The sequence below is a fragment of the Chelonoidis abingdonii genome, chromosome 8, assembly GCF_003597395.2.
Source record: "Chelonoidis abingdonii isolate Lonesome George chromosome 8, CheloAbing_2.0, whole genome shotgun sequence".
Classification (NCBI taxonomy): Eukaryota; Metazoa; Chordata; order Testudines; family Testudinidae; genus Chelonoidis; species Chelonoidis abingdonii.
Genome location: NC_133776.1, coordinates 4,102,866 through 4,127,462, shown reverse-complemented (window position 1 = coordinate 4,127,462; position 24,597 = coordinate 4,102,866). Strand labels below are relative to the sequence as shown.

Genomic DNA, 24,597 nt, shown 5'->3' with positions numbered 1-24,597 from the left:
GAATCCTCCAGAGCTGAAGGGATGCCTGGAGATAAACCTCTCTAGCATCATTTATGGTAATTGCTAGGAGGTGCTGTGTGTCTGGCCCCAGGTTAGCAATGGGAGGCTGGCTTGGAGGCTCCCTCTCAGTGATGCTAATGGTGAGATTGCAGCATTCCTCAAGGCATACCCCAGTTTCAAGCCCATGTCATTTTCAGAGAGTTCCTTTAAAACTGGGGAATAAGGGGGACATTCCCCCCCTTATGCTGGTGTGCAACCAGAAAAAGGGGGTGAAGTTGGGAATGCATCCAGAACAAGGGACTTCCCAGCAGCACAGAGCTGGTGGAATGGCTCTGTGCTGGGTCTCCAGCCAGCCCCCAACCTTGGAGTCAGGGAAATGGAGAAGGGGGCTTGGCTTGGTTGAGTTCTCGCTATTTTCAGCTGCAAGAAATGGCCCCAGGGAAGGGAGCCCTTGACCCTCTGCCGACACTGGGGCCTGATGGTGGTGGGAAAATGGGAACTATGGTTTGTGAAAAGTATCAACATTTTTTGGGGGGGAATAGTCTTCAGTCCCTCACCCTAGAGCCCCCTTTCCCCTCATTCAGTGGCGAAAAGGCAGAGGGAAAACCGCCAAACTCAGAAAAACTGGAAAATATATCCAGGATTTAATTGGAAAAATAGGAAAACAGGGGTGGGGTAGGAGGGAACCCACAATTTTCCACATTAGCAGACCCAGCTGTACTGTGGACTGGTCCCCCAGATCTGGAGGGTGCCTTCAAGCCAACCTGGCTTCCCCCTCACCGTGAGCTGCAATAGGTTCCCCTCAGCCACAGAGAGCATCTCAGTGAATCAGGGCAGAACCGGGAATACCTGATACCCAGCGGTATCTGTGGTAATCACCAGAGAATTCAGCCTCCTTCCCTGACGGATGAAATGCTCCAAAGTTCACTTCAAACATGCTTTTATTCCAATCCAAACCCTCACGTGCACTTAGACAAAACATCTTAATCTCTGTGCACTAGGGGAGTGTGGGAGGAGGGAGAGCCCCGCAGCTGTCTCTCTCCCAGACTCAAAAACAACAATGATGGAGTGACACCCTGCATTCTAACCCACCTACACACATACTTCCTCCGCATACCCTTATGCCACCTAATTAATGTGAGACTCCAACTGCAAATCCGTCCTGCAGACAGATCTGCAATGCCCTGGGTTCCTTTGTGGTTCTCTAAGGCATGTGCACTCTGCCAGCAGGGAGGTATCATCCCACTGCCAGACTGTGTGACAACGTCCTCTGAGATGTTGTGACCAGCTGGAATATCACAGGCTTTTCTACCCTCCAGAGGTGCTGCCACTGAGTTTTACCCTTGTCACAATTATCTCTTTAATTCCAGCCTGCCATGGTGAAATTTGTCAGCCACAAAATGGGCAGCTGCCCCGCATCTGAATTCTTTGCTTCTCAATATGAGCCTTTTTCTCCCCCTCTACCCAACAGATTTTCTGCAAGGAAGGATAAGTATGTTGGCTGGATGGCATTCAGCCTGGGGAACCTCCCAGCTATGTGAGAAAGGGTGCTGGCAACGCAGCAGGTGGGAGTCTCTCTTTTTACCTCAGATTTCCACTGCAGAGTATATGTGAGGAGTGACTTCCAGCTGAGAGATGCTTAGCACAGCGCCTGTAACTAGCTCAGCCAGAGCGAGGGTCTCCATGTGGTTCACCTAATAGAACTGAGCGGCGAGGGAAAAAATTCCACCCCTGATATCTAACAGCCACTGTGTGAATTCCACAAGCCGAGCAGCTCTGCCTTCAGAAACGAGCATTAGTTGTCAGATGAGGAGGAAGGCCATGAAGAATCTCACCAGGTGATTGAGGTACAGATCACTTCGTCCATAGTGGTGGTCTACACCTCCATCTTCCAGCCAGGACTGGAGTAGAAGCATCCATAGTGCGTGGGACCAACTGTTCCAGACCTGTTCTGTAGGCAAAAAGGTTTGGCTAGATTAAAAGAAGCATCCAGATTTTGGACGTTGATACAAAATTCACAAAACTCTGAACCTTTGGGAGTCTCCCCGGCTGTAGCCATGAAGGTTCCGAATCATTCATGGGACAGGCTCTAAGGTGGATGGCACTAGTTCAGATCCCTAAGGAAAAGCACTAGAAAGTTCCTAAAAGGGATGCAATCACTAGTTGCTGTCTTTCAGATGAGATACAGAACCATGTTCCTGGACCTTTTAAGATCTTGTCGCATTTCTTACAATTATTTGTCTTGCAACAGTGGGGATGTTTTCAGTGTGAATTACAATTTAAGGAATATCTGATTTGCATTCCGTCCATTTGGGGCGGCCACCATCTTGGCCAACACCAGGAGCATGAGTCTCTACAGCTTCAGCTAAAGTGCCAGGCTCTGTAGCTGAGACTGTAACAGACTCTCATCCTCTGAGCAGGTCATGTAGACAGCCTTATGTCTGACAGGGACAGAGCCCTTGACTTCAGTTTCTAGAATTAAGTACCAATCCCCTCTTTCTCCGTGAACTCCACATATTGCAATGTAAGCTGCCTGGACTTTGCCAGATTTCAGGGCTGCAAGTTTACAGGATTCACAATTCACAGATGTTAGGAACTATCAGGCTGAGTGTGGGTGGAGACTGTCAAGTTTTAAATAGCTTCCCTGCCACCCTGGCACAGACAGCAAAGAAAATGTTTCCACATGACACGCTTCCAACCAAAATTTCCTACGAGGAAAAATAAAAGCCCAGCTCTCTGCCTCTGAAGAGGGCACTGGCTTTGATTCATAAGGTTGGCATTTGATCTGACATCAGCACCTTGCAGGTGCATTGTGGGTAGGTGAGTTGAGGGTCGGCTCCCCCTCCCCCTTCTGGTTGAAGATGCAATCCTGTTGGTGGATAGATACGTGGACGCTATTTTTTCCTGCTGGAATCCATTTTAATTTAGCTCCTGATTCATATTTCATTCATTCTCCAAAACCACAAAACCGGGATAGGTTTACAGCATGCACTATTTGAGCGAGACACAGAGGGGGTGAAGCAGTGGCAACAGAGCAGGTTGTTTCCCTGGTACGTTTCCTGGTGGTGAAAAATAAAAACTTGTTTTGTTTTTTTTGATGGGGATTAACCTGCTTTTTATCTTTTCCCTTATCAAGGCTAATTTCCTCTTGTGGATTTGACTTTGCTGTTGTTTCCACCTGCTTGTAACAGCCTGGAAAATAAATGTATTTATTCTTTAATTCCTTCCTGAGAGAGTTTTTTGTTTGTTTGTTTTTGGTTTTTGAATATCCAAGTATGTTGCAACTCTTCATGGGAGAGTTATAAGAACTATAAAAACACACTGGGATTTTAAAAATTCCTTTTTAAAAAAAGGAAAAGTATCCTAGAGAAAAATTGAAAATTTGGTCTCATTTTTCTTTTGGTGGGGTAAAGGAGCAAGAGTTCAGAGTTAAATTTAATTGAGGAATTTCCCTGGGTTTTCGGTCATTCAGCTTTTGAAACTGTGACCACAACGGACAGTTTAGCTGCAGAGAGAGACTGACATGAAAATTCCCCTAGGCAACTCTGTAAACGTGTTAGCCCCAGAGGTGGCCATGAAAGCACTCAGAGCAAGATCAGAGTCAGTGCAAGTGCAGCACCAGCACAGGAAACTCTGGCCATTTGGAGGCAAAGTTGACCAACGAGTACAGCGGTTTGCAAAATCCCAGAGCTGCCAAAATTAAACTCTGAGGTCACCGTGGAAGGCAACCAATGGCCAGCAAGCTCAGAAGTTCAGAGATGCCCGAGACGAGTTCCCAACAACAAGTGTGGCCGATGGTCACCAAATATTATTAAGGATGTAGAGAGGAGGGGGAAATATCTCTGCAGAAGATGCCCAGCTGGTAAGGAGTGACTGTGATGCTCAGGTCACTTGATGAATCCCATTGGCCAAGCCCCTGGAAGACCCCACCCATTTGCAAGTGTAAAATAAGTCTCTAAAGTTCTATCTCTTGTATCACTTGACCTTATTGCATTTAGCCTGCTGGCTTTATATATATTTATTTGTTTTGTTTTGTTTATCCCTGAAGAGGGATCGGAGGAAATGAATTTTGAACCTGCACCATACACCACCTTGCAATATTACCCTGATCCCTGCATGCAGCGGTGAGTTGGAGTGTGACATATGTTTCTCCTATCACAGATTTGATCCGAGTGCCTTGTGTAATTATTATCTTTTCTGCTAGCATGCAGTGGCAGCTGAGCTGCATGGGGGAAAAATGTGCCACTCGCTTCATGCTCGGTGAAGCTGATTATTATTTTTGGCTTTCTAAGTGGTTATTGTTTAATTATAGGCATCCGTTTAAAATATCTCCCCTTTCCTCTTTGGCTACAGAAAAGATATCTGATAAATAATGTGAAAGCCAACAATATTTTAGCTTTGCGCTTGTGGTTAAACTATTACTGTGCTTTGAGAAGTGTCAAAAGTACTTTTTAAATGAAAAGGCTCCTGAACAGAACATAAGCATTAGTAGAATACCTAGAGTTCTGGGTATTTAAAAGACGAATCAAGTAAATTGCGGAGAAGATCCAAACTGTAGAAGTTTTTTGCTATCTTACTCAGATACAGTCATTTCCAAAGAATATTTTTGTGCGCTGCTTAATAGTGAACATTGTGGCTAAACAACAACTCTTCTTTTTAGTGTTGTTAAGCTATTTTATAGCTTTCCAAATGATAATAAAGCATGTCACAGAATGGGGTCTCAGTTTATCAGATTGTTTGTTTCTTCTAACAGGCGCTTGCTATATTTGAACATGCAAATGACATGCAGACGCTATTTTTCCAGTCATAAAGTGAGGAGAGGTGAAGTCCTTTCATTGTGATCTCTTGTGGAGACACTCCTTGAAGGATAGCTTCTGTCTGGATTATGAGAGCCTCTTGGCCAGATACTCCAGGGTTAACTCATCCTTCAGCGCTTTGCCTAATGAAGGCTGCTTATGTTGCAGGGCTGTCTGTTTAAGTAAGTGCTTGGTTACTGTCACATAACCCAGGGGATTATAGAAGCTTCGTGATCTCTTTTTCATTAACAAGATTTGCCATAATGTGTTTCTCTTTCCCTACTCCACGCTGATACGTATCCAGGGCTTGCCCCATGTGATGAGCCCTGTGGGCAGTGTGGAAAACTGGCAGGGGGAGAGAGAGAGCCTGAGGTTTGAGGGAAGGAGGAGGGCTAGTGGTGAGAAATAGCAAGCACTCCTTGGCTGCGCTGCCTTCATTGGGGAATGTGGAACATAGCAGGAGGATATTGGTTTCCCCTGTGAAACCTTCCACAACAGAAGTTGTATTGCTCTTGAGACAAACTTCGCCAAATTCTGATCTCCATGAAATCTGTGCAATCCCACTGACCTCTGTGAGGGTGTGCTTGGTGTGAAAGAAATACAGTGAGAATACGTACACAAGCAGAAGATTTCTGATGATCCCAAAGAGCTCTTTAATCGATCAGACAAAGGCAGAATCAGATCTAGTGCCTGGAAGGCAAGGCTGACCACATTCAGAGTAGAAATCAGGAGCAAATATTTAAAAGTGAGGGTAATTAATCTCTGGAACAACTTGCCTACGGATGTGGTGAATTCTCCATCTCTGAAAATCTTGAAATCAAGAATGGACCTCTGTCTAAGATACATGCTGTAGTTCAAGCAGAAATTCAGGGCTTCACTGAGTGAAGTTATCTGGCCTGTGTATCCAGGAGGTCAGTCTGTCTTAATGGCCCCTTCTGGCCTTAAAAATCTATTTAAAAGTAAATCCTTTGTCTATAGCTTGTGGTCCAAGCTTTGCGCCTTATGGTCACGCTGAATTTTTGCAGATACATGTATAATAGTGTGGGAGGAGGGCGCAGGGTGATTTGGGACTGGTAATGTTTGACAGCCCTTGATATCAGGTCCGCGGCTCAAGTCCAGCCCAGGTGAGTAATGCCCACAGGTCGTAACCATCTCATGGCTATTTGCATGGCATGAGAGGTGAGTTCGATCCAGTTCCTAGCATTCCAAGTCTGCATTATAAAAGCCACCCCTACCATTGGTCCCTGTGTTGGCAGGCTCAGCAGAGAAGCCAAGGTCCACATCTTTTTCCTTCTCATTCCTCCACAAGGGGCAGGGCATGTTGACTGAACTCCGAGTGGGCACGCTTATCTTAGAATCATAGAATAGCAGGGCTGGAGGGGACCTCAAGAGGTCATCTAGTCCAATCCCCTGCTCAAAGCAGGACCAATCCCCAACATGAAGGCAATTAGGTTAGTCAGGCATGACTTGCCCTTGGTGAATCCTTGCTACTGCCTGAGCTGTGCTGATCCTGTGGGTAAGAGGATGTAACAGGATCTTTCATAGGGAAGCTGTTTGGGATTTTTCCAATGGAAGTTTTCTGTTGGAAAATGCTGCTTATGAAATTGAAATGTTTCACAGGAAATATCTGTTATTAAATGTTTCCTTTGGATAAGGTCAAAATGCTTCTTTTTGACCTTTATATGAGGATGATATTCTTTATATAATACCCAGTAGAACACCAAAATGAGAAAGTTGGAAGGAAGCATTTTAACTACATTGAAATGAGATGATGCATCAGTATCATTGTTTTGATATTTCCTAAATGAAATCCAGGGGAATTTTCAAAATGTCAGAATTTCCCCCCTAATGGAAGTTCCAAGTTGCAACTAGCTCTACGTTATGGACCCCCCCACACACGCACACCTCTTTTTTAATAAAGATATTTAGTGCTAAGTATGCAAATCCTGCTGCAATTAGAACTGTTTCTCACTTTGATTTAGGGCATTTTCTTAAACACGGCCTCCTTGTTCCTGGGTGATATTTCAGCCACGTGTCCATGGGCTCCCTCCAGCACAGGAATTCCATGCTGATTCTGGTGTGCCTGGCCAATGTGTTCCCAGGGTCTGGGGCAGTGGCAGGGAAAGTGCTCTGTGGGTTTATGCTTCCTTTGCCATTGAGTGCTAAGAACTGTGGCTTTTAGAGTTTTCCTCCACGTCTTTCCATTATGCTGTCCCCAAACCTCTCCAGTATTACAAGGGAGATTGAAAGGCCAATGATGTGAGATGAGCCCCATGGAGTTTCCTGGGCCAGCAGATGAGTAGAATGGGGCCCTGTAACATTAACAGTTATTTCATTAATAATACTTACATATAGCACTTGTTGTCCAGAGGTTTCTAAACCCTCAAGGCGGGGTGATTGTGGCACAGGTTGGTGAAGGGATATGCCAAAGGTCATACAGTCAGTGGCAGAGCCTGGAATAGACCCCCGAGCCCTCTGATTGCCCAGTTCAGTGCTGGCTGTCCTCGACCACTCTGCTTCCTGTCCTACCTTCCTGACGCCCTTGTAGCCAGCTCAGGGCAAGTACCCATCTCACAACACTTCTGAGGCCATTTACCACCTGCTAATTGCGGCAGGTGAAACAGAGAGGACTCGTGGGTCACAATAGCAGAGATGAGCTGGACTAGCTGCAGCATATGGACCTGCCTTGAGAAGCAGAATATACTGCCATGAGCACTTCAGTGCTCTGTGGCCTGAGCTCATGGCCTGGATAAAGAAATGGACCATTTGACTGGTTTATTCCCTGTACAATAGTGAAGACGTCCAAGGCAGAGCATGTAAGCAGGCTGCAAAAGGAGCAGTGAGCAGAAGAGGCATGTGGCTAAGTTGTTTCACGTTTTTCCTCAAAAGGATAAGACCCCAATGGCAAGTTAATGTCAAAACCAATTAATTCAAACAATAAAATAAAAGGAAGGGTTCCATGTTTGTTATATTCCAAGAAACGCTCTATAAAGAGTCATTCATTAGTTATAAAGGTAGTTTAACTCTCTGGCCCAGATCCAAGGTACTTAACCACATACATAACTTTAAGCACACGATTAGTCTCAGTGATCTATCTACTCACTGTAGTCCATGGAACTACTTGTCCATAAAATTACACATATTCTTAAGTACTTTCCTGGATCAGGACCTTAGATATACTAGTAACAGGTATTATAGAAAACCTACAATAGTTGTGAGTCATCAAATAATCTACTTTAAAATAGATGGGGGTTCCACCTTTCAAGAAGTGTCTGCCTAGCTGCAGTTGAAAGCTACTAATGTAAAACCAGGAAGGCACTGTAATTATGATCAAAGTCCCAATGCTTGGAGCTATATAATTAGTACTTTTCTCCAAGCCACTTTTTTCAGCTTAAGTCTAGATGTGGGAGTGATGTTTACAGATAAGTCTCTCATGGTTTTGGAAATGATGGTCATTAGACTGTACTTTACCTAGAAACTCTGCTCCCTTTGGATTATGTTTTTCTTTGTAAGAGACGCACCTGTTAGGAGAAACAGATTAACATCCTGCCTGTCCTCACATCTGGCTCCCTCTTCGCTCATGTGAGTGCAAAATCTGTTGTCTCAAAGTTTCTAATTGCTGGCATTTCATAGGTATTTACTGGGGCAAACACATCCTTGGTGTAATTCCATTAACATGAATGGACTCAACTACAAACTGCTCTTTCTTCTTTAATTTCAGGCCATATAAATCACACTGCTGATTGGCTTAGAGCCCACCCTTCTAAAACTCTTACTAATTGCTTGGGCTTGAGAAACAGTCCTTGAATCTCATTGATAACTTCTAATCCCTGTTGAGTCTATGCCAGAAATATGGTTTCTTAGGCTTGGTCACAGTCTTCTTTGACCAAAATACAGATAAATGTTGAAGTTTTTTTTAAAAAGAGGTTAATGGAAAAATCTTCTTCCAGAAATTTGTTAGGGTGCATGGGAGAATGAGGCAGAAGAGTTTTCATAGCTTCTTTTAAATGAGTGACCATGACTTAGGTTCATGGATTTCAATTATTGGAGAGATGTGGTCTCAGCATCAGTCTGGTAACAAAAACTCCTGAGTTTCTTAGATTCATACAAGGGTCCATTGTGATCATCTAGTCTGACTCCCTGTAGAAGACAGACCAGAGAACATCCCAAAATAATTCCTAGGGCAGAGCTTTTAGAAAAACATCCAATCTTTAAATTGATCGGGGATAGAGAATCCACCACAACCCTTGGTAAATTGCTCCAATGCTAAATTACTCTCACGGTCAAAAATGTGCACCTTCATTCCAGTCAGAGTTTGTCTAGCTTCAACTTCCAGCCATTGAATCACGTTATACTTTTCTCTGCTAGATTGAAGAGCCCATTATTAAATATTTGTGCCCCATGTAGGTGCTTATAGACTGTGATCAAGTCATCCATTAACCTTCTCTTTATTAAGCTATCTAGATTGAACTCCCTGAGGCAGGTTTTCTAATCCTTTAATCATTCTTGTGGCTCTTCTCTGAACCATCTCCAGTTTATCAACATCTTTCTTGAATTCTGAGCATCAGAACTGAACACAGCGTTCCAGCAACTTTTGCGCCAGTGCCAAATACAGAGGTGAAATAATCTCTCTGCTCCTACTTGAGTTTATGCATCCAAGGATCGCATTAGCTTTTTTGGCCACAGCGTCACACAGGGATCTCATGTTCAGCTGATTATCCACCATGACCCACAAATCTTTTACAGAGTCGCTGTCTCCCAGGATAGAGTTCTGTAAGCATGGCCTACATTCTTTGTTCCTAGATGTACACATTTACATTTAGCCATATTAAACCGCATATTGTTTGCCTGCCCCCAGTTTATCAAGAAATCCAGATCACTCCAAATCAGTGACCTGTCCTCTTCATTATTTACCACGCCCCCAATTTTTGTGTCATCTGCAAACTTTATTTAATTCTAATCATTACGTCATGTGTGTGCTTGGGCAAATAGCTTAACTTCTCTGCTGTAACTCTCTCATGCATGGAATAAGAAAACAATGTTTGTATACTTGTTTGCCAAATAGAAGTGTTGTGAAAGTTAATGCTTATAAGGTACTTGGCAAGTGAAAAGCCCTATATGTAAGTGCTCATTATTATTCACCTTGAGTAATAAAACAGATTTCTATGTCTGTGTAGGAAGGAGGCCCATTTGGGTCAAAAATGCAGGCCCCACCTTGTAATCAGTGACAGCTGAGAGTTATGCACAGCACAGAGATGTGTGCTGTGTCCCTTGTCCAGCTGTGAATCCAAAGGAAAGTTATTCATTCAGTGGACCAATAGTCAGGACCGGCCCTAGACCAAATGATGCCCCAGGCAAGAAGCGTCTTCAGTGCCCTTCCCCTCAATTTGTTAAACTTTTGAATATCTTATCTTGTATTGCATTTGTAGCCTGTTTCATGACTTTGATGCACGATTTGCATGAATGATTTATCCCTGTCATATGAGACGATAAATTTGTGAACAGCAAAAACAGCACTCCTAGCCCAGCGCCCGCCAAGCCACCTGCCCCTAAATCTGGCCCTGCCTGTAGTAATTCTGGCACAAGTTGCTCATATTTCTATTTAAGACAAGCTGAGTGATATGATGGTGAACTGTTGTCAGAATAATATTTAAACATAGTAGCTGAAAAGAAAATCAATACCTCACTCTGGCAGACAGAGCTAATCTGGTTCCACAGATTTCTTGCTTGTAGACAGTTGTACTCCTTACTGCTCACCTTAGCATACATACTACTATGCCAGAGCAGAACAATCATCTAACCAGTCTGGTATCCTGCTTGAACTGAAAGCACCAAACCCAAATGAAAAAAAACATGTGACTTGTTATTAATGTATGTCTGACAGCACCTGCTAGGCACTAGGTGCTTTCCAAGCACATAAGGAGGATGGTGTCTGCTCCTGGTGACTAGGGTGATCAGACGTCCCAATATTAGAGGCTTTGTCTTATATATGCAACTGTATCCCTCCTGCGCCCGAAAAAAAGTGTCCTGATTTTTCACACTTGCTATGTGGTCACCCTACTGCTTAAGCCCTGGCCAAAACTGCCAGTGACTTCAATCAGAGCTGGACTGAGCTTGCTCCACCGAGGTGAGGGGTGCAGGAGAGCTGGTTTTCCTAACCCCTCCCCCCTACCCACCATGGGAATTGCTTGAGTCTGAAGACTTCTGAGCCCTTGTAGTTTGTATTCTAGCCAGTGTAACTGTGGGGGCTGTTCCCCTTAGTAGGAGTCTTTAATAGTGGCCAGACATTCCTAGGGCACATCACCACCACTGCACTTAGATTTGCATGAGAGTTCACTCTTGGTGTGTTACAGTCAGGTGAAAATTTGGCCATAGGTGTCACAACAGGAGCTGCTGGGTGGTGAAAATGTTTGAAATCAGGTCCTAACTCTTTTTAGACCCTTATACCAGTAAATTATTTGCTTTGATAACACCCTGTAGCAGTGAGTTCTACAGGTTAACTGTACACTGCATAAAGAGTCCAGCAAAACCTGTTTCAACTGGCCACTCTAAGAACCGATAAAAATCAGTGTGTTGCTGAGATGCCCTAACAAAGGGGGAACTCAAATGAGTGACAGGACAACTTTTTTTCCACTACATGCATCTGACGGAGTGGGTATTTACCCACGAAAGCTCATGCTCCAAAACGTCTGTTAGTCTATAAGGTGCCACAGGATTCTTTGCTGCTTTTACAGATCCAGACTAACACGGCTACCCCTCTGATACAGGACAACTTTAGGCTCCTGATGTCAATGTTTTCTTGTATAGGTTTCACTATTTTTTTTTAAATGTTGACGTCTGCTCATTGTTACCCCCTTCTTCCTGTATTGTGAAAGTGCAACAGAACACAGGATAGGTCTTCTCTGTACCAGACATTACTGCGAGCCTTCTTTCTCTTGAGAAGAATAAACCTTTAAATAATCTTGGTCCTTTTACATTTCTCTGTTAATAGAAACCCCGCTCTCTCTTCCCGTCCGCCCACCCTGGGTTTGTGTTGCCCTTTTCTGGACCTCTTTTCTCTTTGTTAGGGAGACATTTTTGTGTGGTGGATACCACATTCTTTTCATAGTCATTGCCAAAGTGCTTAAAGTTTTTGCCTTAAGACCTCACGCAAACTGCCCAGAATGTAGTAAGAAGGTGCCAGTCTGCTTGGAGATCTCTTTTGTGTTCCTCAAGGGATTGAAGTGGAAGTGAGTGGTCTGTTGTCTCTGTTTTTTCTGGCTCTAAAAGGGGATGGATGGAGAATTTATAAAGTCTTCGGTGTGGTCCTTTTTGCTCTGGGGACAGAATCCTTGATTCACGGATCCTTCCCCACCTTTCCACCTTCAGCAAGGCTGAAAAAATTAATGAACCAGACACTCAGTGGCTCATCTGTTTAGATGGGCTCACGATGTTCATGGTAAAGGCCGTGAATATAATATCCCATTTATTTGCATGGTCCCACCCTGCTAATAGTTAACTTGCCATGTCTTCTTTCTGCAGCCACAATGATTTACAGCCCCGGATCAGTCTTTTTTAGCTGCAAATAAAAGAAAAGGCCCAGGTTTGGGCTGGATTTATAGGATGACCACTGTGTGCACTTTGGAGCAAGGTGGGGAATCCACCCAATTCCTGCTCTGTAAGCATTTCTATTCATATTAGGTTTTACAGTGGTTCTTCTCCTGGCCCCCCACCCACACCTTCCCTGTGCTCAATGTTATATTTATATTCTTGGAAATACCCTCTCAGTCCCTTCAGAACAGTACAGGCCAGATTTACAAATGTATTTAGGCACCGATGGAGGCAAATGGGCACCTGGTGCCATTTAAAAAGTGCCAATGTCACTTAGGTGCCTATATCCCATTGGAAGCCAATGAGAGTTAGGTGCCTAACTTGCTTAACAGTTTTGTAAATCCTACTAGGCTTCTATCTGCATTTTTAAGTGCCCAAATACCTCTTTACATCTGATCCCGTGTGCTTAGAATTTTAACAGGAGCTGCTGGGAAATGCACCACTGCTACAATGGGGATCCCGAAAGGGAATCTTTTCTTTAACATGTGGCTCTTCAGGCTAGAAGAAATATGAGACATGGCCCAAATTACTGCCTGAATTCGCCAAAGCCAGGAGAAGAAAGCTGGGCCCATGACATATCATAGAAGAAAACCAGCAGGCATGTGACCTTGGACTCAGACTAAAATACGAGTACTAAATGAATCTGGCTTTCCAGGGAAATAGAACATCGATGGGCTAAGTCACTTCAGAACATCCTCAGGTGTAACGATGCCATACCAGGCAGGGTGTCGAATGACTGGCTCGTGTGTGGTCTGCATGCCGCTTGCTTAGAAAGTGCCTGTTGCTGCCTCCCTTACTCTGTGTTAGCAGTACCTTACTCAGCAAGTATTAGTGGGCAGTACTTATGGAGGAAGGTACTCCACACCCTGGGGCAGAATTCAGCCCAAATTGATTGCCGGCATCAAATACTGGCGTGACTTTCTCTTCCTGTCTGACAATGACAGCTGGGCAATGCTTTTCCGATTTAGATTTTTTTTTAATGAACTGGTTTGGTTAAATTAAAATGTCGACAGAAAAAGCCCCTAAAAAATTCTGATGCAAATGAAAATATTTTTGATGTACCAATTATAATAATAATTAGAGCTGTTTTGGGGTGTTCTTTATCAGCTATAGTACACATCAACAAATCTGAAAAATGAGGAAGAAAAAAATTCATTTTTTCCCCAGCTCCAGCGATAAAGAGTTGTTAATACTCATCTTTTTTTCTGTTTACATCATATACCTATATAACTTCATGTATATTCTAAATACCTGATTGTATCACTGGCCTTCTTGCTATGACTTCTAAACAGACTCCAGCTCCTTGCATAGAGATGTAGGGCTCCTCTGTTAGGTGCTTGACCCTCGCACGTGGTACTATATAACTATTGCTGATTCATGGTTAGTAGGTGGATTCGGTTAGGTCCCTCTGCGTATGAGGAACAGCTGCCTGTAGGGAAAAACTCTGAACTAAATATTCTTATTTTAGAAAGCAAAATAAGAATATTTTAAAATTTAAAAAAACAAAACAACCCTTCTCTATGGGAAGGCTCCATCTTCCATTGGGATAAAGCAATAGATGCCCTGGCACTAGCCACAAGCACGTTGAAGAACTGCACAAAATAGAAGTTGGCAACGTGCAGCTGAAATAAACATCCCACGTTTGAAATGCTCAGCTATGTGTCATAGATCCTAGACAGCTAATGGCGATTCTCCTGTAATGTAGGAAGCATGTTCCTGTGCTTTTGGAGCAGGAGGATCTGGGTCCCACCCCTGCTGAGTGGTGCATAGCTTAGTGACCACCAGGAAGTCTTAGTTGTAGAACTGATAGCCATAAGCATTCCCAAATCATGAGTCAAGCACTTACGTCATGGGATCAGTTTACAAATCATAAGATTAAAAACAAAAGTTGTGTTCTTTGCATTTACCTTTTAACTTTTGAGCCTTTTGGGTTCACTTTTGCAAGCTTTTCTCTACCACCATGAGGCAAGAAACTAACATTTTTTAAAATCAAAGCTGAGATTCTGGTGTATTCACATGATCCCAGGAGCTAGTGCTTTAAAAAAGCACCAAATATCATGAAACTCACCATAAAATTGTGAGAGTTGGCAATACTACACGTGTTTACGGGTTCATTGTGATAGAGGGCCCAGTCCTACAAACATATACTACCAGGCATAGTTGCAGCGGTGAAGGAATCGGAAGCACTTCAGGTAGCATATAGCAGTAGACTGACAGAGTTTGTAGCAGGTAGCTTGCTAATTAGTTTCTGAAAACCTGCCTGCTTTTACTCCTTTTTTATATTTTTGTCCTTCAAAAGCCCTCACCAAATGTAGCAGAACATCTTATTTTCTGTTGTCATCTACCAACTAATGGGAATAATTTTATTTTGGTTGGTTTGTTTTTATCCTCCCAAGCTGGATTTCAGCTCATTGGGGGTGGGGAGGGAAATCAGCTAAGCGGAAGAAGCCAGCTCCTCTGCACAGAATAAAATGACAAGAAACAGAATCAAGACCTTGCATGTCCATCTGCTTTGCTGGTGTTTGTTTTGCATTTTAATAATGATGCACTAGGAGACAAGAAGCTATGTTTTACAACTTCCCTCTTATACTGAAAGATGGGAATTTGCAACATTATGATGATTTTTTTTATAGCAATTCAGTGTGATCAGGCAAATATGAGCGAGGAAGTTAAATAAATCTCCAGAACAATTTACGGAGCCAGAAATTTGTGTGATGAAAGCCATGGCTATGTTCTGAAAAGCAGGTGCCTATGGGAGCCAAAGTCTTACCTGGCGGAGCTTACAATGTCAGAAAGCTGTGAGCAGGGGATGGTATAAGCTGTATAGGTGATGTTCTGTGTCTGGGGACTCTGTCCCCTTCTCCTAAGATTATATGTATGAGGGTGAATGCCCAGAGGCCGTATATAATGTGACAGTGCCAAGAACCAAACGTAGCCAGCATGATTTCACCTGCCATGCTTCCTTCATGGCGTGGGTCCCCTCTTTATACTAGAGCATGATGTCATCTCTCCAGCCTGTCTCTCTGGCCTTCTCAATGCCCCTGAATTTAGAGAATGTCTGTCTTGCGTGACCCGGGATAACAACAACTCAGCACCTGCTGTCCAGTGTGCTCCAGTGTCTCATGTCCTCACCAGTGTACAATCTGCAGAACTTCAAGCACTTGTGTAAACAAAGCCTGAGATTTGTTTGGGAGGACTTTTGGGATAACCTGATTCCATCACACTTCAGAAAGCGTCTAGTCGCAGGAAAATAAAAACATTCTACGCTAGGTGGACTGTGTAAGTCACCTGGGGCAGGGTTCTCCACGACTGGTCCATGGACCAGCACCACGCCCTGAGATCTCCCAGACACAGTTTAGGAAGGCAGCAAACCAGTCCCTTGTATCAAAAAGGTTGAGAAACACTTGCCTAGAGAACGTCTCCTTGGACAAACAGGGAAGAGGCTGCCTTCAGAAAATCCACTCTGGGTTTTGTATTGAGCTCAGTGTTGGCTGGGACAGATCCTGGGGGAGCTAGACAATGCTGAACACACTGCAGGAGCAATCCGCTGAGCCCACCCTCTGTTTCCCTCACAAGTGGCGTTCCCATCACCTGGGCAGAAGAGAGTGCTGCAGTATACAACAGGGTAAGGAGGCAGAAAGGAGCTTTGTGGCTATAGCTCAGCGTCCACATTGTTTCCCTTCAGGCTTTTGTATGAGTTTATTGCTTGTGAAAGGGCCTGACCAGAGGGACCTGGAGGCTGATCTTACTTGGCCAATGCACCGGTACATAGACAGTAGCAGTATAAGCGTCTCCCACAGGGACCTGCCAATGTGCAACAGAGCCTCCTTGGCCTCCAGAGGAAACATGAGCTGAGGGTGTGACTAGGGTGACCAAACAGCAAGTGTGAAAAATCGGGCCAGGTATAATAGGAGCCTATCTAAGAAAAAGACCCCAAAATTGGGATTGTCTCTATAAAATCAGAACAGCCGGTCACTCTAGCTGTGACTGAGCACTTGTACGTCAGGCACTAGGCATGGTCCTCTGCATTAACCAGTGCAAAGTACCCAGCTCCCTGCAGGGCAGCTCAGCTCGCACAACACTTACACAACTAAGTGCTCAGTTTTATGCACTCTGAGTAGTTCTAGGGGCTTCAGTGTCTTGGCAGGTCCCTCCCGAGTTGTAAGTAACTGCACAAAGTAAGAGGGGTGGGGCCTGGGCATGGAATGGGCTACACTCTGTATAGGGTATGTGAAATACTTTGGGAATTTCCTTCAAAAGATTCCATATAAATGTCCAATATTTAACTGTGCAGTGATTCCAGCAGAGCTTGTCTGTATAGACCAGTGGGTCTCAACTAGGGTACGCATACCCTTGGGGGTGCCCAGAGGTCTTCAAGGGCGTACATTAATTCATCTAGAGATTTGCCTAGTTTTACAGCAGGCTACATAAAAAGCACTAGCGAAGTCAGAGCAAACTAAAATTTCATACAGACAGTGACTTGTTTATACTGCTCTGTATACTATACACTGAAATGTAAGCACAATAATTTATATTCCAATCGATTTATTTTATAATTATATGGTAAAAATGAGCAAGTAAGCAATTTTTCAATAACATTATGCTGGGACACCTTTGTATTTTTGTTTGATTTTGTAAGCAAGTCGTTTTTAAGTGAGGTGAAACTTGGGGGTACGCAACACAAACCAGACTCCTGAAAGGGGTACAGGAGTCTGGGAAGGTTGAGAGCCACTGGTCTAGACTGTGTCTGTGTTCGTGTGCACTAAGCAGAGGATTACAAATACCTGATGAACTAGAAGCTATCTATTAACCATAGACCCAGGACATAAACTACATGTTAATCACATGAGAATTCCTGGCTCTCAGTCCTTTGCTCGGACCGGATCGTGCTTTCTGAGAAGTTACATTTACACTACGTACATTGGTGTATACTGTGCCTCTCCCTGCTCCAATACACTCATTATTTAACTGGGTGTGTTTTTAATTGCAAATAAAGTTCCTCTTCCTTAACATTGTTATTCTGTGGGATGAATATTCCATTGGTCTTTAGTCCACAATAGCTGATAGTTTGGGCCCTACTACATTCACAGCCATGAAAAACATGTCACAGACTGTGAAATTTGGTCTACCCCCACCCCCGAAATCTGGTCTTTTGTATGCTTCTACCCTATATTATACTGATTTAATGAGGGGAACCAGCGTTTCTCAAATTGGGGGTCCTGTCCCAAAGGGGAGTTGCAGGGGATCGCAAGGTTATTTTAGAGGGCTCATGGTATTGCTACCCTTACTTCTCCACTGCCTTCAGAGCTCGGCGGCTGCAGAGCGGCGACTGTTGGCTGGGCGCCCAGCTCTGAAGGCAGCGCCCCGCCAGCAGCAGCGCAGAAAAAAGGGTGGCAATACCATACCATGCCATCCTTCCTTCTGCGCTGCTGCTGGTGATGGCTCTGCCTTCAGAGCTGGGATCCTGGCCAGCAGCTGGTGCTCTCCAGCCGCCCAGCTCTGAAGGCAGCCCATTGCCTGGAGCAGTGCAGAAATATGGGTAGCAGGACTGTAACCCCCCTACAATAACCTTGTGACCCCCTCGATACACACCCACCACCCTTCCCTCTCCAGGACCCCTACAATTACAACACGGTGAAATTTTAGATTTAAATAGCTGAAATCTTGAAATTTACAATTTTTAAAATCTTATGACCATGAAATCGACCCAAGGGATTGTGAATTTAGTAGGGCTCTACTGATAGTTGCTCCTTTTTACCCACATTATCCTGTATTTTAAAAAAGACAACAATCACTTCCCAGATCCAATGGGCAGCCCCTCAGGGCCATGCCTATCCTGATTTGAACCAGACACTGTTGTAATTTAGCTGGAGGTGTCTGGTTCTCCTTTTTCTGTCCAGTTTCAAATGCGACCAGTCTTCACTGATGGAATTGCATAGTGTTAATTATGAGCCAGTTTCAAGTAAGTGACTATCTTGCTGAAGATCCGATGCAGTTGGCTGAATTGTCTTTACACTAACTACAATAAATAGTTTCCTATTCTGCATTGTGGTCTGTGTGTGTGAGAGAGAAAGACCGACAGATGAATGAAAACTGAGGAAAGCTGATTGCTAGAATGAAGGCTGGAAATGTTAAAAGTACACCCACCTCGAGTGCTGAATGCAATGGTCTGCTGTAAGTGCTGCAATCGGGTGACTGCCGCGCTCACAAAAAAGTGTCAACACTAATGACAGGAAAGCTTTAAAAGGGCTGAGCTTTTGTTCACAAAAGCACCTGAAAGTTTGGATTTTTAGCCAGACCCTATCCAAATCTGTCAGGTTTGCAAATCTTGGCTCTTGAAATCAATGGACAATTGTGATAGTTGCATGTACAAAGTAGACATAAAATTGTACTCACGGTATTGGCATGGCCCTACACTTTTGAAAATAGCCCAGGAAGTCTAGCAGTTTGTTTTTTTTAACTTTTACTATTTCCTGTTGCTTCAACGATCAGTTTAATAAGAAACACAATTGTTGTAATTTTTAAACTGTTCTAGGCATTTAAAAAAAAATCTAGCCCCCCTGACAATGTTTCTTTTGTAAATGAATGAATTCTGGGTCAAAGCCATTCTGTGATCACAGAACCCTGCCGCATAGTCGAGATCTCTGAGGCTCCTTGAAGGCTTGCTGGCTGCTTCTATGTGCACTTATTGAACTGTCTGGTGCAATCTATTATTAAAGACGGATCAGCAGGTTGCTTGTTGATGTTGAGTTAAGCGCTTGCCCAGAGGCATCGAAAGACTATTCCTTTTGATTTTAATTGTAGCTGTAAAATAGTTGTGAATGCCATTGTTATGAGAAACATGAATGTGTGACAGCTCCTTATTAAGCAGTAATGTCCCAGTAAAAAGAATATCCACACATGGCCATATTCTGCGTTGACTCCACCCTATGTTGGATAAATGCAAAACAGCCCAGAAGTTGCCCCACTGTATTTTAGAAATGTCACGATGAGGTAACTATGTTAATTGCAATAACTTGGGAGTCCATCTTGTCTTAGCTCTGTATCCATTACCCTTCTCTGCCTATCCAGACTGCAGCACAAACAGTACTTCTACAATCAAGTCTAAATGCTCTTTCTGCTCACTTGGTTGCAGTGTCATTGCAGCTGTTTTGGTCCCAGGATATGGGTGAGATATAAAAGATACTGTCCACCTCATCTGTTAACGTCCTTCTTTCATCATTTCCCAGGGGAGACTAGGAAGGTAATTAATATTCTTAGAGCTGTGGTGTAGTAACAGTTTGTTGGGCTACCTAGAAAGCGGCTGACCTATCCCAGGGCTTCCAGAACCAAAAAAGAAAAAAGTCTGTATTGGTCGGGGAAACAATGAGACATGGTGTTTGGTCACATTGGGGCTAGATTGCCTTGATGGGAGCTGCTGGGTGCTTCTGAAAATCTGCCCTCTATTTAGGTGCCTAAATAGGGGCTGAGGTCATGTTAAAACCTGGTCCCTTTTGTGAGTGCTGGGCACTGACACACCTGGCTCTGTGCTCCTGAGAATCCAGCCCAGTGGGGGGTGTCAGGTCCCGGGCCCCGGCGTGGCTAGGGGGCGCTAGCGCACACCGCTGTGTTGCTCTGCTAAGAGGCCTGTGGGGAGCAAGGTTCTGGGTGGAGGTTGCTGGCCTGCTGCAGAGTGTTAACTCGCCTGCTCTGCTGAGCACTGCAGGACGTGCTGGGAGGGGGCCTTTGAGCCTGCAGCAAGCAACACTGGGCCATTTCCAGGCAAACAGAGAGCTGGAGGTAGAGTCCTTGCATGGTTAAGAACACAGCTTAGGTACATTAATGGCTGCTACAGTTTAGATTCTTCTTGCTTTTGTCTCTTGTGGGGCAAGCAATGTTTCCTTTCAGTCTGCAGGAGTATGGTCATGATGTTGTTAGAGTTAGAGCCCTTTAGGGACCCAGTGCCAAGTGGAGGTTGAAGCTTTAGGAGAGAAGTACGGTGATGCAAACTCATGCATTTGGATTTAATTTAGGGGCGAGCTGTGTGTGTGCATGTGTAAGTCCATTTCATACTGTGCTGAATTTGCTTACATGAAGTTATGTTGCGGTCTAAGAAACTGTTGGATTGATTACCTGGACTGATTGATATTTATGTTGTGGCATTGTGCCAGCTCTGGACTAAATTTACAATACTGTTTGCAGTACAGTCAGCACTTGTGGATATTACTAATGCTCTCCCATGTCACTGGGCATGTTGTGTACGTAGGACCAAACCCAGGGCCCCCAAGGGGCTTAATGGGAGTATGTGTGAGTAAGACCAGGGTAAAACTCAGGAAATGGCTCATTGTCACTGTAATTGCTTCAAATGGGAAAATAACAGGTGGAGGCTAAACCTAACTAAAACAGACAAATACATGTGGCTCAAACAAAATGTCCTTCTGTTCTTTTTGATTTGTAGGACCATAGCTTCTAGGAGCCCTGGTTGTGGATCAAAACCCCGCTGTGCTAGGCACAAATACAAATTCTGAACAAAAAGATGGCTGCTGGGCTGTAAAGCTTCTGTTGTTTGGGGAACCCTGCATAACTCACGGGAACCTGTATCCTTAGTGAGTAATGCAGGCCCCCAAAACTAATAGCAGTAACACAGAATGTCTGATAAAGGGGTTCTTATCCCTTTGTTCTATGGGCAAAGCTTTCAAAACTATAGTCAAAATGTTCTAAGTTGGGTGCCATATTCAGGCAGGTAGTAATGTAGGAAATTGTGTGTTCTTAGCACCTCTGAAACTCGGGCCATTTATTTAGATGCTTGACTATGGATTTCAGTGCTCTTTTAGGAACTCTAGTTGAAAATACTAGCCTAGGGTTCCAAACTGTGTATCTTGAAACAGGATCAGCATCCAGACAGCTCTTACAAGAACACAGAACAGAAGGGAGTGCAGTCCCCTGCTATCACAGGAAAGGCCCTCATAGAATTCTGTTCATATTAGATTTATAATCAATTTCTGCTAAAACCCTGAAGCCACAGATGCTCAGGTATTAAGGTGATGAATGGTCTAGAAACCTATGAATAAACAATTATAAAGAAAAGAGATCTGAAGCTCTAGTTAAGTGGTTTTGTGACATTGTTGGACACTCCCCTCCTATTTGATAAGGAAAATTTTGGGCTGCTGGGACTGCTTTAAAAGATGAAAAGGCTGATGACAAAGTTCCAGTATCGCTGGACAGATATTTCAATGAGCAAATTTAGGGCATAAACAGATTCAGATAGAATGCAAGTTTCCAGTTTTGGTGGGGTTTTTTTCTGGAATTTGGATAAAATTTAGGGTGCGATTTTTTAAATCACTTATGTAACTTGGGAGTCCAAGTCCAATTTTCAGAGTTGCCTATGTGCTTTGGAGACTAAGTTCCACTGAAAGTCAAGTGCCAGGTGACTTTTGAAAATGGGACATAGACTCCTCAGCACCTACCTAGGTGCTCATGCAAATTTTACCCTTTTGTGCTTTTGTTCTGCAATGTAAGGAAGATTTTCAAACCAAATATTTTGCCTTTTTCTTTTGTTAGGAGGAGGAAGGTTAAAAAAAAAAAAACAACGGATTTTATTTTGAGAGCATTGAATTTGAATTTTCCATTAACTTGAAGATTTTTCCCCCCAAGAATGTTGTGCAGATGAGAGCTTTTCCTGTGTTAAATAAAGTTCTCCCCATCTGCAGCTGGACAGCGTTATTAAACATCTCAACAACACACTTGGGGACAGGATCTATGAGAAAAGTGTGTGTGTATGGAGGGAGTATTTAAATTTCAAAATTGCAAAAAAAATTATTTTTATGATTTAATAAATAAAAGACTGGTGAGTAGGTTTTTTTCTTAAAATCGAAAACTGGAAACCCTCTCTGTAACATTTAACTGCTAGAGTGGTAGTACTGAGACCAAGTTCTTATGTAGCACTTTTCATCCAAGCACTTTACAAACATCTTTATCATTGTTTTACAAATGGGGAAACTGAGGCACAGAGCAACATGACTTGCCCAACATCATCCAGCCAGCCAAGGGCAGAGATGCTGTTAGAACCCTGGTTGCCTGATCCATAGGCCACTGCTCTTTCCACTTGGCAGCACTACCTCTACCAACTAAAGAAATGCCCATAATACCTAATGAGAGGAGGTCACGAGTGACAGTTGTCAGGATGATTATGATGAAGCATGGAGGGCAGAAGTCCCAGTCCTCCATGGTTTGCTGGTGCCTTTATTATGGCTTTTCCATTCCACCTGCAGACGTGGCTGTCCTTGGAAGGCAGAGGATGATTCCTTGCTCTCAGCTGTGGTGGATCCCTCTCTGAGGGGACCCTCGCTGCCCACTCCGATCAGGTTACTGTCACGTGGTTGCAGTCAGTAACAAGGTAATATGCAGTAAGAGGGTGACATGAACTGGAAAGTGTCATGCCTCCTATGGGTACAGTAACATCCCCGATGACTGTAACTGAAAGATGCTGGTGAATAACAATAATTTTTCAGTTTGTGGATGTGTTCATTCCACAGCGGTTTTGGCTATAGCTAGTTTCACTGTTTCTTTTGTACAGTCAGTTTCTTCTTTGCAGAAAGAACCCTGACCCACAGGAGAACAAAACACCCCTTTCCTCCTCCTCTGAAAAAGGAATTAAAAAAGAAAATCAGGACATGCTATTAAAGATGGTTCTACCAGAAACCAGAATTGAAAAGTAGTCAGTGCCCCTTTAAGGATCTCTAGCTTCTCTTCTGGGCTATGCATGATTGATTCTGTAGAGATGCCTTCCTGTGTTACACAGATATTTTGCTTGTGTGTCTTGAGCCCAGTTCCTCTCTCCAGCTCTCCCCTGCCGTTGCCGCTCCCAGCTCTTGGTTTTGTTCTATGTGGGCAGTGCTTGGTTCACCTTGAGGCCAAGGAGTTCCTACTGGCTGATACAGCTCCTAGCCCTGTCCTGCGGCACTTCCATGCTCTTCCCTAGGGCACAATCAGTTTCCCAGCCCATAGATCCTGTCCTTGTCCTGATTCCCCAGGTCTCATCTGGTTTGAGTCTCTCCCCCCAAATTCTTTGCTGTTGTCTGTGTGTTTTCTGGGATGCTGGTAGCTGAGGATCTGGGAAAACTGAATCAGGCCCTAGCGACCCAAGAAATACTTGTGCTCTGGGTGGGTGTTTTTTTTTTTTTTTTGCTACGAAAACCTCCATTTTGTTGAGGGTTGCTTGCCCTTCTCCATAGTCACCATCCTCCCCCCCCCCCCCCACACACACCATGGCTACCTCCGTTTCCACCTGCAGGCATTTACAAAATAAAGGTCATGGGCCCAGAATGTGGTGGGATTGTCCCAAGGTATTTGGAGCAGATCCCTGAAGTTTGATGGCTGATTGAAACTACTTGGATCTGAAATCTGGGTTGGAAACCTAAGTAAGAATAAATAATTGTGTGCCATCCAATAATGCCCACTGCTGCTGGGCCAGGGATCCCCAGACACCAGTCTCTCTTGGGGTTCCATGAGTCAAGCTCCTGATATTCAGCAGTAGGCTGGGAAACAAGGGATAAAAATGTGTCATCCAAATTTGGGGTGGTTCTTTGTTTCACTCACATTGGTTCACTAGGCCTCAGTCCTGAGGCCTGTCAGGAAGTTTAGAAAGCGATGAAGTGTTGGAGGGGTGGGGGAAAGATTCAGGAAGCGTCTGATACCTAAAGTTAGGGTCTGAATCTCCAGCCTTTCACAGAATATGCAAGTGTTTGGATCCAAGGGTTTTGTATTGGCCTGTCTTGGAGTAGGAAACGATAGGAACATTCAGATCTGAGCCTCCCCAGGTGTTGGGGTGGAGGGCTGCTCGCACAGGGACCCATCCCTGATGCAGTATGCCTGTGTTTGGTTATTGCTGGCCTTTAATAAGCTCTTCCAGCGTGTATATTGGGGGCGGGGGGTGGGGATGAGCCTGTCCCACAGAGTTAGGGGAATTCCAGATGACACCGCTTGCCAGACGCTCTCACTTGTCCCCGGCTGCCAACTCCGCCTCCTTCTCTTCTTGCACAGCTGTGTGCTTCATTAAATAGCGATGTCTACAAATCACTGCAGTGTTAAAATGTAGAGCAGGGGGAATTCCAGCGCTCTGAACGCTGCCAAGTTCCTAGAGTTTTAGCAGCACACTCAGAAAGAACAAGGGCCCCCACCCCTTTCAAGAACTAAAAATATGACTATACCAAGATTTGGTCAATTATGTAGA

At 44.1% G+C, this 24,597-nt stretch overlaps 1 protein-coding gene across 1 annotated transcript in view; it reads left to right on the top strand.

Annotated features, from left to right (window-relative positions):
• The first annotated feature begins 4,047 nt into the window (after nt 1-4,047).
• Nucleotides 4,048-24,597, top strand: part of TP63 (tumor protein p63) — a 135,708-nt gene continuing 115,158 nt past the window's right edge. Inside the window, exon 1 of the mRNA XM_032777329.2 lies at nt 4,048-4,124. Within this exon, the coding sequence (XP_032633220.1) occupies nt 4,063-4,124 (62 nt within the window). The 5' untranslated portion in view covers nt 4,048-4,062. The remainder of the gene's footprint in view (nt 4,125-24,597) is intronic.